At 38.9% G+C, this 12,933-nt stretch overlaps 1 protein-coding gene across 1 annotated transcript in view; it reads right to left on the reverse strand.

Moving 5' to 3' along the window:
• Nucleotides 1–424: 424 nt before the first annotated feature.
• RASGEF1C (RasGEF domain family member 1C) overlaps nucleotides 425–12,933 on the reverse strand; it is a 191,846-nt gene continuing 179,337 nt past the window's right edge. Inside the window, exons 12-15 of the mRNA XM_072631217.1 lie at nucleotides 11,784–11,879; nucleotides 7,793–7,916; nucleotides 1,319–1,391; nucleotides 425–875 (exon numbers count right to left, since the gene is read on the reverse strand). Of these exons, the coding sequence (XP_072487318.1) occupies nucleotides 851–875; nucleotides 1,319–1,391; nucleotides 7,793–7,916; nucleotides 11,784–11,879 (318 nt within the window). The 3' untranslated portion in view covers nucleotides 425–850. The remainder of the gene's footprint in view (nucleotides 876–1,318; nucleotides 1,392–7,792; nucleotides 7,917–11,783; nucleotides 11,880–12,933) is intronic.

Genomic DNA, 12,933 nt, shown 5'->3' on the forward strand with positions numbered 1-12,933 from the left:
TGTCACATCAGAACTAAATGTCACTAATTTTAACCTATGAGTTATCTACTAAGTGAAATCAATTTGGGCTCACTGACCTGTTACACATGGTTATATTTCATCATATGTCACGGAAGAGATTTCTTAGCATCAGCAGAACCAGAGAATGACCCAGATGCCTTAATTAGAGGTAAACCCATCTCTCAGAGCAATGTGCTTCATCAGCACAGTATTCTTTCACGCTCAACCAACCCTCTGTTTTGAGTTCCAAAAAGAGAAGCAATGATTAGGGAAGAAAGCCATGAATGGACAGTTCCTGTGGTGTTGTGTTTGTGATATCAAGGCTCCCCAGGCCCTCTGTCCTGGTAGTTGGTGTTGTTCGACCGTAATGCACTCATTACCCAACTAGGCTGTTTATCCCTGTTGGAGGACAAAGTTTTCATTCAAGACTGAACAGAGTTAGACACAATGACATTTCATGGTCCTGGGAACACACTTACAGGCTGCTTCTTGAAGCACCTACTGAAGGCTTTCTTGTTTCCATTTGATCATGTGAGCTTCACAAAGCTTTGGGGTAGCACCGTGGCATGACTCTCTGTCTTCAGAGACAAGGGAACCATCAACCCAGGCAGTCTTGGTGTCCCTGGGTATGAGTGACAGCCACTGTCATTTCCAGGATATAAGCATTTAGAAAAGGAGAATTGTGCAGAGTGCTGTCAATTTCAGCAGAGAATGCAGTTCATCATGTTTTGTGGTTCATCAAAAAAAGAGAAAGAAATTGACACCTAAATCCCCAATAGGCATCTTTGGAATCAGTAGTGCAAAGTATTTTTGCTGTTTTTTTTTTCCTATTTTGTCAATTCCTTATTCTTCAAGTCTTTCCTAGAATAGTAGATCTGCAATTTGAAACATTTATAGACAAAGATGAAACAAAATCTTTACAGTTATTCTATTGGATTTTTAAAAAAAAATTCTTTGAATTCATGGTTTTACTTTGAATCCTTTCTTTATGTTTTTCTGTGCACGTGGAAATATTCTTTTTTTTCCTCATTTTGTATTTAAGCTTAAAGTGAATTAAAAAAATAAAAATTTCTTTGGCATTTAGTTTTTTATTGTGGTGTCTACTTTATATATAGTAATCAAAATAATGCTGTTATCTGCCCAGTCACAGAAAAGACTCTGTCGAGAAGTCTTTTGAATAATTCTCATTACCCATTGTGAATCATTTCTGACATATATCCTCTAGAGTCAGAGTACTGAAGATAAGTTAAAACAATTTGAGTATTAGATTTCTGGGGACATGAGCATTAGCGAAAGAGGTTAGAAAAGGAATGATTACCTTAAAGACTTCCATCTCTCTTTTTCTACTTGGTTCTCTGGGCTTTCACTTTCATAAGAAGCCAGATAAAGACCTACACAGAAAGAGATTTATAATTAGATCCCTGAAATCTTCTTGACTTTTTTTGTTCCATATGGGACTCTACTCTGTGTATTGCATTTCTATGCTTAGATGATTTATCAGTTATTCAGTCAACAGGGTCTCATTTGGTTTTATATTAAAAAAAAAGTGTCTACAACATCAAAATGCTAATTATAAAGCAAGAAAGGTCAAAAGGGAGACAAGTAATAGATTTATCTGTTTAATTAGAGATCACTGAATTTTAGAGCTGAAAGGATACATAGAGGTTGTCTATCCAATCCCCTCCATTACAAAGGAGGGACCCTCATGAGGCCCAGGGGACTTGACCAAGGAGGCAGAGTCAGTACTACAAACCAAATCTTTTGACATCCGGTTCAGTTCAGTCTACTACACCACTTCCAGAATATATTTAAGAAAGAATTTTATTTTTCCCATAGAGGTAGACCAACTTATAGGAAATCAGTTTATTAAGTAGTTGCTGTTTAAACAGCAGGGCAGCTAGGTGGCACCCAGCTTGGAGTTAGTACTCATCATCTTTCTGAATTTAAATCTGGCTTCAGACACTTAACTAGCTGCGTGATGCTGGGCCAGTCACCTAACCTTGTTTGCTCCCATTTCCTCATCTATAAAATGAGCTGGAAAAGGAAACGGCATATCACTCTAGTAACTTGGCCATGAAAGCCCCAAATAGGGTCCAACAAGTCAGACATGACTGAATAACAATTGAAATTTAAACAGCAATTTGTAGTTTACGTAGGATCTGTCTTCTAAATACCAACAGGTAGTGCAAGCTCCCCTCCTTTCCCTTCCCACCCCCATTTTACAGATGGGGAAGCTTAGACTGAGCAAGGTTGAATGTCTTGCCCATGATCGCACAAATAATGATTCACTAGGTAAGGAGAAGTGTCTGTGGGCAGAGCTACCATGAGACTCCTATCAAACGAAGCAGCAAAGCATAGAGAATGATGATGCCCCTCCTTATACAGATGAAATTCAAATAAATAGTTTCTGTGACGATCATCATCAGCACTATTGGGGCTCTAATGTTCAGGGGCTTTTGGCCATTAGGAAAGAACAGGGCAAGTCATGCTTTAGCCCCCTTCTGGGCCCACCTAGACCTCTGCAGCCCACAGGACAGAAACCATACCACTAGATGTGAGCATGAAAGGCCTGTCAGGAAACTGAAATCTATCCCAGATAATGGTTATTCATCTAACCCCTGCTGGGGAGCATCCTAGTGCTACTACCTGAGACACAGACCTCAGCTTCCAGTTTTCCTGGCACCCATAACCATCTTGTTGACCCTGTTTGCCTGTCCTATTCACCCCAGGGGCTCTGTTCTCTCCCTGTCTATGACCCTGCTTGTGTCTGTGTTGAGTACCAGTCCTGCCTGTGAATTTCTGGCTTTGACACTTGACTGTTCCACCAGGTTCATGTGTAATGGAAATCCCTCAGCTTAGATCCCCAGTCACCTCTGCCACCTCCTTCCTATAACTAGCCCCATCTATTAGATGCTACCCAATGTCCCTAACTCGAAACCTTCCAAAACTAGGGCTAACAGGAACAAAGGTAAAAGAAATGTGGTACTTTGGGGGACTTCCTTTGTTTTTGTTATAGGTAATATGGGTTAACCATCTAAGTCTGAAATAAATCTATAGGAATGAAAGTACCAGTAAGCAAGAGTCCGCATCCATTGCTCTCTGCTGAGTTCCCAAAGGGCCCTCAAACACCTTGAGACTTCACTCCTTCTTCCATCTATCTTCTGCAAAGACCCATGAAAGCTGGAGGATTGTAGCCAGTGGGGCCCAGAAGGGGATCTCCTTTGCAGGTAGAGCCTAATTCCTAATTTATGAACTTGACAATGAAGCATTTGACTTGGGACAATCATGAAAGCCAGCATTATGCCGCGTCTCACCACCCACCTCAGCACACAGCTGACTTCTTCAATTACATGAGTGACATAGCCTTTAACGATCCTAATTACCAAGGTTAAATATAGTTTTCCTCCTACATGTGCTTGGTTTAGGAGCGTGACTAGGTATCCTTGCTATCTGCCAAAGAGCAGCACCTCCACCCTTCCCAATTTAATGACATCTGAGTGATGTATACCCAGTATACACCAACAGCCAAGCCCTAATGCTGTAGAGGAGAGCTCTCCGCGGAGTGACACATGTGTCTTTCTGGCAGGTGTTTCCTTCTCTCCACGTGCCAAGTAGTCTACAGCTACACTCTGTGTGTGTGTGGGGGGGGGGGGGGGTATGTGCATTGTGTAGGGGAGTGGATGTGAAAGTGGGATTTACCCTTAAATTAAATTAATTAAATGTAAGTGCAAGGTGCACTGAAAAGAGAATTACTCTGGGAATTTGGGAGACTTGGGGTCACATACTACTTTGAACACTACTTAGCTCTGTGGTCTTTCACAAGTCTCTTTCCTAGGCTTTGCATGATTACACATGTATAACCTCTATCAAATTGCTTGCTGTCTCAGGGAGGGGGAAGTGGAGGGAAGAAGGGAGAGAATTTGGAACTCAAAATTTAAGAAAATGAATTTAAAAATTATTTTAACATGTAATTGGAAAAAATATCCAAAATAAAAACAAAGTCCCTTTTCCCTCACTGAGTCTCAGATCTCTGGTACAGACAACAAAGGGGTTGGACTAGATGACCTTTAAAAAGTATTTCCCACTCTGAGCATATGTCCAGGTCTTTGTCCAAGGGCATATAGTGTCACGAGGAGCGCAAATGGCTTCAGTGGCTACATCTTGGGGTTAGGAGGGAAAAACAAGGAAAGACAAGGCCTTTTCCTCATATAGCTTTGTTCACTTCCCATCTCACCTCTCCTTTTTTTTTTTCCATGGTGGTATTTTGTTTATTTCTGCCAAAGTCACCCATTCTCAAATAGTCCACAATGCACTTGGAAAAATATTGCCCTTTTTTTTCAGCCTCAGTAATGAGCCATTCCCATACACATGTGGCCTTCTGTGGTGAGCTGGCTCTCCTTATTTTGGATTCCACAAAAGCCACTGCTTTAAAGCCTGAAAACAATGTTAAATGGTGTGGCCAAAAAAGACAATCCAAGGTAGTCATTTTCTTACAGGTAGGCATTACTTTAAGATTTAATCAATGTTTTATTGATGCTCTTTTTTCCCATTAGCATCATTTTCTAATGACCATCCCACTCTCCAGTCCCACAATAGAACATAATGAAATATAACTAATGAAAATATATCAGTGTTAATTGGCCACATCTGACAAAGGAGGCCTCATTCCCCACCTGTGGTCCTTCACCCTTCTGCTGAGAAAAAGAGTTTGTGTGTTTCCCTATCACTCCTCTTAACTCATGATTAGTCACTTTTTTCAAATGTTGTTTTCCATTACTGTGGTTATTGCCTTATTCCCTTTTGGGGGCAGGATGGATGGTGGATGTGGGTTCCCAGGGTTTAATCTAGGATAGGTCTGGGTCATGGGGGTCTGTAGATGCCAGATGGTGGGGATTCAGGGAGGGTGGCAAATGGAAACCCAGTGCCACCTTCAGTCTCTGTTCATGTGCCACCCTGAATCCCAAACTTCCTCATATTTTTTCCACTACTGCGTTCTTTCGAGTCTCTTCATCTCTGTCCCTACCCTTTATCTTCATGTTCCTTTCTTGCCACTTAAAACATAATAATTTCCTTCGCAGACATGACGTTATGTTCCTAGGCTAGTTCCCATTAGCATATTTAACCCCTATGGCAGGTAGGTGGTTAAATGGATAGAACACTGGGCCCACAGTTGAACCTCAGTTCAAATCCAGAAAAAGACATACAGACATAATGGGAAGGAGTTAGAAATCATAGTGGATAGAGCATTTTACATGGCATCATGAAGACCTGGGTTCAAATTTGGCCTTAGACACTTACTGACCCTGTGACCCTGGGCAAGTCACTTAACCTGTCTGCCTCAGTTTCTTTATCTGCAAATGGAGATAACAATAGTGCCTACCTCCCAAGCTTTGCCCCAGTTTCCTCATCTGTAAAACAAGCTGGAGAATGAAATGGCAAAACACTCCAGTATCTTTGCCAAGAAAACCCCAGATGGGATCCCAAAGAGTAGGACATGATTGAAATGACTGAACAAGAACACCTCCCAGGACTGTTGTAAGGATAAAATGAGATAAAATTTCTAAAGTATCTTGCAAATGTTAAAGCACTATCCAAATGTGAACTATTCAAATGACTGTTATTATGCAGTAGAAATGCTGATCATGTACAACTGTATTGTTTTCTAATATTTTTCATTGCAAGTGAATAATTTTTTTTCAGTTGTAAAGGGAGTTCTCATTTACATGGAAGAAGGATTTTATTTAAATTTAAAGAGATGATTTGGGTACTAGGGCTGGAAAATCTTGGAATCAAACCACTACTGAAAGCATTAATTTTATTGTTAAATCTGCCAATCTGTCAATCAATTTACAAGCGAACTTTTGGAATACAACTTAATTAGAAATTAGATTCTTTCTGTGTAGGTATGTCCCAATCTAAGAAAACTTGTTATGTAAAAATCTGAGTTTACAAAACAGTCACATTTAAGGGTGATGATTTCCATTATACAATGGTGGAGAAATGGGTAAAAAAAACCCAACATATGCATTGGTCACAACTAGGTAATTACATGCATATGAACGAATAATCTAGAAGACTGAAAAGGGATAAAGAAGAAGAAACCACAATTAGTTATTACTACTTGCATGTTACAATATTCTAAAATTATAAATATTTTGAATCTCTTTGTAGGTCGAAAACTAAATCCATAAGATCAGAGATTGTGAGTTAGAAAGAATTCAGTGGTCATTTAATCAATACCCTCTCCCCATTTTACAGAAAAGGAAACAGAGGCTCAGAGAAGTTAATTGACCTGTGTGAGGTCACCCAGACCTCACACAGAGATGCTATTTGAACCTAGGTCTTCTGACTCCAAATACAACCTATCTACTTAATAAAGAAAAATAATAAAAATAGTTCTTTAAAAAAAAGCAAACTGGCTCCCCTAGTGAATTTAAATGGAACTTAATTTTTTTTATTTTAAAAACTTTTTTTTCTTTTAACAAACATTAGAACTGTCCTTGACTTGCCTAAGCCAAAGTACACCTATACATTTCTTATTCTGGCAAGCTGTAGAACAGCTGTGAGCTCTGTGGTTCCTTCTGGTCTAGAAATACATATTTCCTTCTTATATCCCTTACTATTCCTTCCTTTTCATTATGGAATACAGTCTGCCTTTTTTTCTCTGTGGGCTTATAATCAGATCAACTCTGGCTTTCCCTCCCCCTTCATCTTCTCCCTGCATCTCAGTCTTAGTGGGGGTGCAGGTCAAGTGTCCTATTGGCTTAAATTGTGGCCCTCTCCTTGAAGCTAATTTGAACCGGCCTTGTAATGGGAAAAAAGGGAGTGGAGGTAATGAAGGGCAGAGAGGTTAGTTACTATCCCTGCCTAGTAACCTTTGAAGGCTAGCCAGAGTTAGCCAAGTCTTCTACCTACCCACCCTCAGGCCACTAAGCCTGGCTACAGTTAGCCTGGCCTGTCCTTCTCCCTTTAATCATGTTAATGACTGCTTTTAGGTAATCTGCTGAGCCTAATTTTCCTTGCTATGTTGTGACTTTCATGAATTCTGAGGAGGCACAGATGCCTACCCTGATTAACTTGGATGGGCCCAAAAAAACTTCAAAAGGAAAGAGAATCATCAATGCTGCTCTGATGGGAGAAACTAGAGTGGAGTGTAACCATCAGGATTTTGACAGCTGGAGTCAGGAGACCTGGCCCCACTACAACCATCTGTGTGACCCAGAAGAAGTTACTTCAATTTACTAGCCCTTGGTTTCTTCCTCATCAATAAAATAAGAGGATGGTACTATGAGATCTTATAGTTAGGACTTTCCGTGTTGTACTTTAGAGTCCCTTCTAGTTATTATAGTCTATGTTCTAAGATCCCTTTTAGCCCTGCCAACCTACATCCTAGATCGGGACAAAGACTAGAATTTGGTTCTTAATATTATTCTGAACTGAGGACCAAAAAGCATGTCTTTTAAAACTCATCTTAAAAGGAAAAACTCATTCCCAAGAGCCTAGAGGTGACAGCATCAGTTAGGATTCCTATCCCACAGAATAACTTAGTCCGTGAGGCACGACTACGAGAGAGACTGCTGGGACTAGAGAGGTCAGGGCTGTGACTAGAGAAGGAATATTTCCAGCCCTGTCTAGGACAAGGCTATGTATCTTCTGTAATTCTTGAGAGAAAAAGGTCAAGGTATAATAACAATAGAAGAGGAAAAGGAGGAAGAGAAGGAAGAAGAAGAAGAAAACAGAGACAAAGTTAAAGTCATATGCCATGTATAAGGGGAGAAAAGGGACTACTTACCATCCTCAGTGAAGATGGGAGCCGTGTGTAAGTAGTGGGTGATGTTGGGATCTTGTTCAAATGGACATTCCACTTGTTTCCATGTTATAAATTCCCCAACTTGCTTGGCCAATTCCAGAAATTTCTAGGAGGAATGATTTTTAAAAAGTTGATAGGATGTAAATATAAACTTCTTGTTTGGCTTTAAAGTCCTTCACAATTAGATTTCAAGTTACCTTTCTAGGCTTATGATGCATTACTCCCCTTTGGGGACTCTAGAGTCTGACCAACCTGGCCTTTTTGCGGACCTTCTGTCTTGTGCCTTTGTACGCACAGGTTGTTTCCTCATGCCTGGAATGCACTCCTGCCTTGTCTCTGCCTCTTAGAATTCATAGTTTCCTCTAAAGCTTAGCTTGAGAACTATCTCCCTCATGAAACCTTTCTTGATGCCCCCATATGGTAGTGTTTCTTTCCCTGCATTCCTCTTCTCTCCTCTGTGTGTAATATATAAGGGCAGATTTTTAAATTTATGACTCTATTGATTAGCATAGTACTTGGCACATAGTAGGTGCTTAATAAATATTTGCTGATTGATTCATCTAAATTTCTTCCATAACTTGTCTAGCAACATTCATACCAGATTGAATAATATTCAAGAAATCCCTTGAGAAACGACATTAAATGACTTTTACTCCAGAAGTGCCAAAGAGTCAGCCAGCAGCCCAAAGGGAAAAGAAGATGTCAGGAAAGCCAGCACAGACAAATAATCCCATAGTCTTCCAGGGTGAGTTGAGAAGGAGCAGAGATACATGTAACCTGTAGGGCTCTTTGTCTAGAGGTAGTTATATATGAGGGGTTCCAGGATGGTTGAAAGCTCCAGCTGAGGTGTCTTCCCCTCCCTTCTCCCATAGAACAAAAGTGATTAAGTGGGGATGAGATAGTAACCAGTATGAATGTAGATCAGTTCTGGATACCCAAGGGCTCCAAGGATACTGGAACTTTGTTCCTGTGGTGCCAGAGGGGGCCCTGAAGGTCCAGTGCTCTGAACCTCAAAGATCTAATATGGCCTAGCCTTAATAGAAGGAGGTGAGGACAGAAACATAAGTGACCCAGGGGCAGAACAAGCAGTAATGTCCACCCCATCCAAAAGTATAGTGAGGGGCAGAGTTTGGCTTTGGTATAAAGCTCCAATTCAGGAGCTAAACATGGAGAAATTAAAAAACTGAAGCAGACACACTGACTAATATAAAAAATTGTAAATCTAGAGACACACCCAAAGAGGAGAGATTAACTCTGTAACAATTTCAGGAAGTGATTCCAAGAGAAAAAAATGAATTTTTATAAGGACTATTTAAGAAATGAGGCCAAGAGATAATAAAGTAAAAGGTCCTTAAGGAAAGAGTAAGGAGGAGAATAAATAGCTAGAAAGAGAAAGTGGTAAACCTAAACCAAGGAATGGACTCTGTGACAATCAAAACAGACCAAACAAATCAATGATTCCATGAGACATCAAGAAATACTAGGACAAAATAAAAAGATTGAAAAAAACCCAGAAGAAAATGTAAGCTATCTGATATCAAGAACAACTGATCTAGAAAACAGATCAAGGAAAGATACTTTAATAATGAACAGATTCCCTGAAAGTAGATTTTTAAAAAAAAACCCTGGATAAGAAATCACAAATAAGGATTACTCAGATCTACTAGAATCTGAAGTCAAAGTAAAGATAGAAACCACTGATCACCTGAATGAAAACACAAAAAGTTCCAGAAATGGAAGAGCCCATGTCCAAAACTTTCATGTCAAAGAAAAAATACCGCTAGGCAGTCAGAAAAAAGCAGTTCAAGTATCAAGGAACCATAGTCAAAATCATATAAGATGTGGAAGCTTCTAAAAAGAAAAAGAAGAAAAGAGGAGATATTGGAATCTAGTATTCCAAAAAGGCAAAATAAATAGGTTTATAACCAAGAATAATTTACCCTGCAAAGGTGAGTATAACCCTACAGAGGAAAAAAAGGATCCTTAATGGAATATTTTCAAGCATTTCTGAGAAAAAGATCAGAGCCAGATAAGAATTTTGAAATTCAAATGAATCAAGCGAAATCTAGAAAAGTAAATTTATTTGAGCAATTGGAAGGGACTGTGTGATGTGGTGCTAACATTCTAATGGGGGAGAAAAAAACAAATATCCTTTTAAATCCTTAATATCTTCAAAGGATACTGAGAGAATTAAACAAGAAAAACAGAGGATCTGGTGGTTGACTGGTTCTGTTGTGAAGGTTTGAAGAAAAGAAAGAGAAGAGAACATAAAAGGAAGGAATATAATGGTGGAGAAAAGAGGAAGAAGGGGGTAGAACATACTATTTCTCATGATTGGCAAGTACAAGGAAAAGAGTTTACAAAAAGGGATGGGGGCTTTGGCATCAGATGAACCTCACTCTTGTTTTAGACAAAGAAGTGTTGGAAATATTCACACATGCAGACAAATATGTACACACATATACACACAGTTTGGTATAGAAATCAAACTCAATAGGGAAGCAAGGAGGAGTATGGGTGATGTTAAGAGGGAGGATATAATAGCAGGGAAAAAATATTCACAAGAAAAACAATTTTCTGATCCTGAAATGCAGCAGAAGAGGCAATCAAAAGAAGGAAAAAACATTCAAAGACCTGGAATCTAAGGAGTTGTCAATCAATTAGAGAATGGCTGAACAAATTGTATATGAATGTGACAGAATATTATTATACTGTAAGAAATAATAAAAGACATTTTCAGAGAATCTTGGGTAGCATGAACTAATGCAGAGTGAAGTTAATAGAACTGGGAGAACAATTCATGATAGCTAATATTTATATAGAACTCACTATGTGCTATGCACTGTGCTAAGGGCTTTACAGTTATTATGTTATTATCTCATTCCATCCTCACAACAACCCTGAGAGGTAGGTATTATTATTATCTTCATTTTACAGATGGGGAAACTGAGGCAACAAGAGATGAAGCAACTAGCTTATGGTGACACAGCTAGTAAATGTCTAAGGCTGAACTTCAACTTCAGTCTTCCTGACTCCAAGTCAGACGTTCTATGCACTGTGCCACTTAGCTGCCCCTGGATGTGGAGAACTAAACTACATAGAAAAATAACTGAAAAACTTAAGAACTCCAAGCAATGCAGTGACCAAGCATGTCTCCAGTGGACCTATGGTGAACCATATTATCCACCTTGTAACAGAGAGGTGATAGAATCAAGGCACAGGAATAAATATACAGTTTTAGACATAAACACTGTATGGAATCTTTTTGCTCAACTATGTTTATTTGTTAATAATTTTATTTATGTTGGGGAGGAGAGGTTTGTTGGGAGAGGATAAATTAGCAATAGTAATGCCAAAAAAAAAAAAGGAGGAAGGCATAACACATTTTTTGAGTGCATAGAAGAAAACAAAAGGAAGGCTGAAGAAAGTCTGAACAGGACAGTTTTGAAAGTATTTCGTGGAATTTCTTACATAGTTAAAAAAATGAAGCTGCATATAAGGCAATCCTCAGTTTTGCATATAATCTCTTTTTTGTGCTCTGTTGTGCATATGAGGGGGGTATTTAAGTTCAAAATACAAATATCAAACTCTTGATGAACTGTTTGTGATCATCAGCGTTCATCTTGTAATGCAGACCTAGCTGTGTATTCTCACTAGCTGTGTCATCTTGGGAAAAAATAATTTCATTTCTCTGATTCTGTTTTCTCATAAAAACTTTGAACAATATTACATTTATTTGTATTGATTATTTTCCTATTCAGGATATACTTATAAAGGTACTTGTTGTCTCCCGTATAGAATGGAAGTTTTTGGAGGGCACAGGGTCATTTCCTTCTTTGCATTTGTAGCCCACAGTAAGTGCTTAACAAATGCTCATGGCTTGATTGCTTTGTTGGGATGATGGAGGCTGAGATGTTCAGCACTGGACAGAGTGCCAGAGACAGAGAGGTACAAGAGAGGTTTTCAATCTTACTTCAAAGTTGACGTGTCCATTTGGAAGGCGGTTGGCACATCCTTCATTCAAAAAGTATATATCTTTGATGAGCAAGCTGAAGAAAGGAATGACTATCTGTAAGGAAAGGAGAGAAGAATTAGTTTTCCTTAGAATTTTCCATCAGAGGAATCAACTGAGAGAAAAAAAGTTATTGAAACTTTTCTACCTCATGCAACAGAAGTACAAAAAGCAGCTGTCAAAATTCATTTGCTCTCATAAATTACCATCAAACGCTACAGCAATGACAATCGTGCCTTGTATACAGCGCTTCTGAGTTTGTAAATCACCTTCCATCCATCATCTCAGTAGCTTCTCATAATGACCTTAGCATCAGAACTGCTATAGACTTTTTAGAGCCTGGACAAACATCAGAAAAAACAACCGGGGCAAGCAGCATGAAAAATACCCTCAAATCTGCCTTTTTAAAGCAATTAAAATTTTTAGTTTCAAATTCTCTCTTTCCTTCCCCCTTCCCCACCTACTGAGAAGGCAAGAAATGTGATACCCATATATGAAGTTGTACAAAACACATTTTGTACCATGTACAAAACATGTAGTCGGGGGAAAAGAAAGAAAAATAAATAAAGAGAAAAAAGTATTCTTCAATCTGCATTTAGTTGTCTCTCTGGAAGTAGAGAGCATTTTTTCATCATGAGTCCTTTGGAATCGTCATGGAACACTGGATCATCAGAGTTGCTAAGGCTTTCACAGTTGATTATCAATATACTATTGTTGTTGCTACGTACAATGTTTTTCTGGTTCTGCTTACTTCACTCATTTTATATAAATCTTCCCAGGTTTTTCTGACACTGCCCTACTCATTATTTCTTATAACACAACAGTATTCCATCACAATCATATGCCACAACTTGTTTAGCTATTCTCCAATTGATAGGTATCCCCTCAGTTTCTAATCCTTTGTCACCACAAAAAGAGCTGCTATAAAAATTTAAATCTATTCTTTATTATAATTCAGTTGGGATGAGGAAAATAGAGACCCAGAGATCTAACAGGGCCTCTCCACTAGAGAGGAGAGTTCACCTGGAGCATGATAGCAAGTGGGCATGTTTTATATTCCATCTGTTTCCTACTCTTAATTAATTATTCCTAACTAGTTATTCCTAATTAT

The sequence above is a fragment of the Notamacropus eugenii genome, chromosome 1 (assembly GCF_028372415.1).
Source record: "Notamacropus eugenii isolate mMacEug1 chromosome 1, mMacEug1.pri_v2, whole genome shotgun sequence".
In the NCBI taxonomy this organism is placed as follows: Eukaryota; Metazoa; Chordata; class Mammalia; order Diprotodontia; family Macropodidae; genus Notamacropus; species Notamacropus eugenii.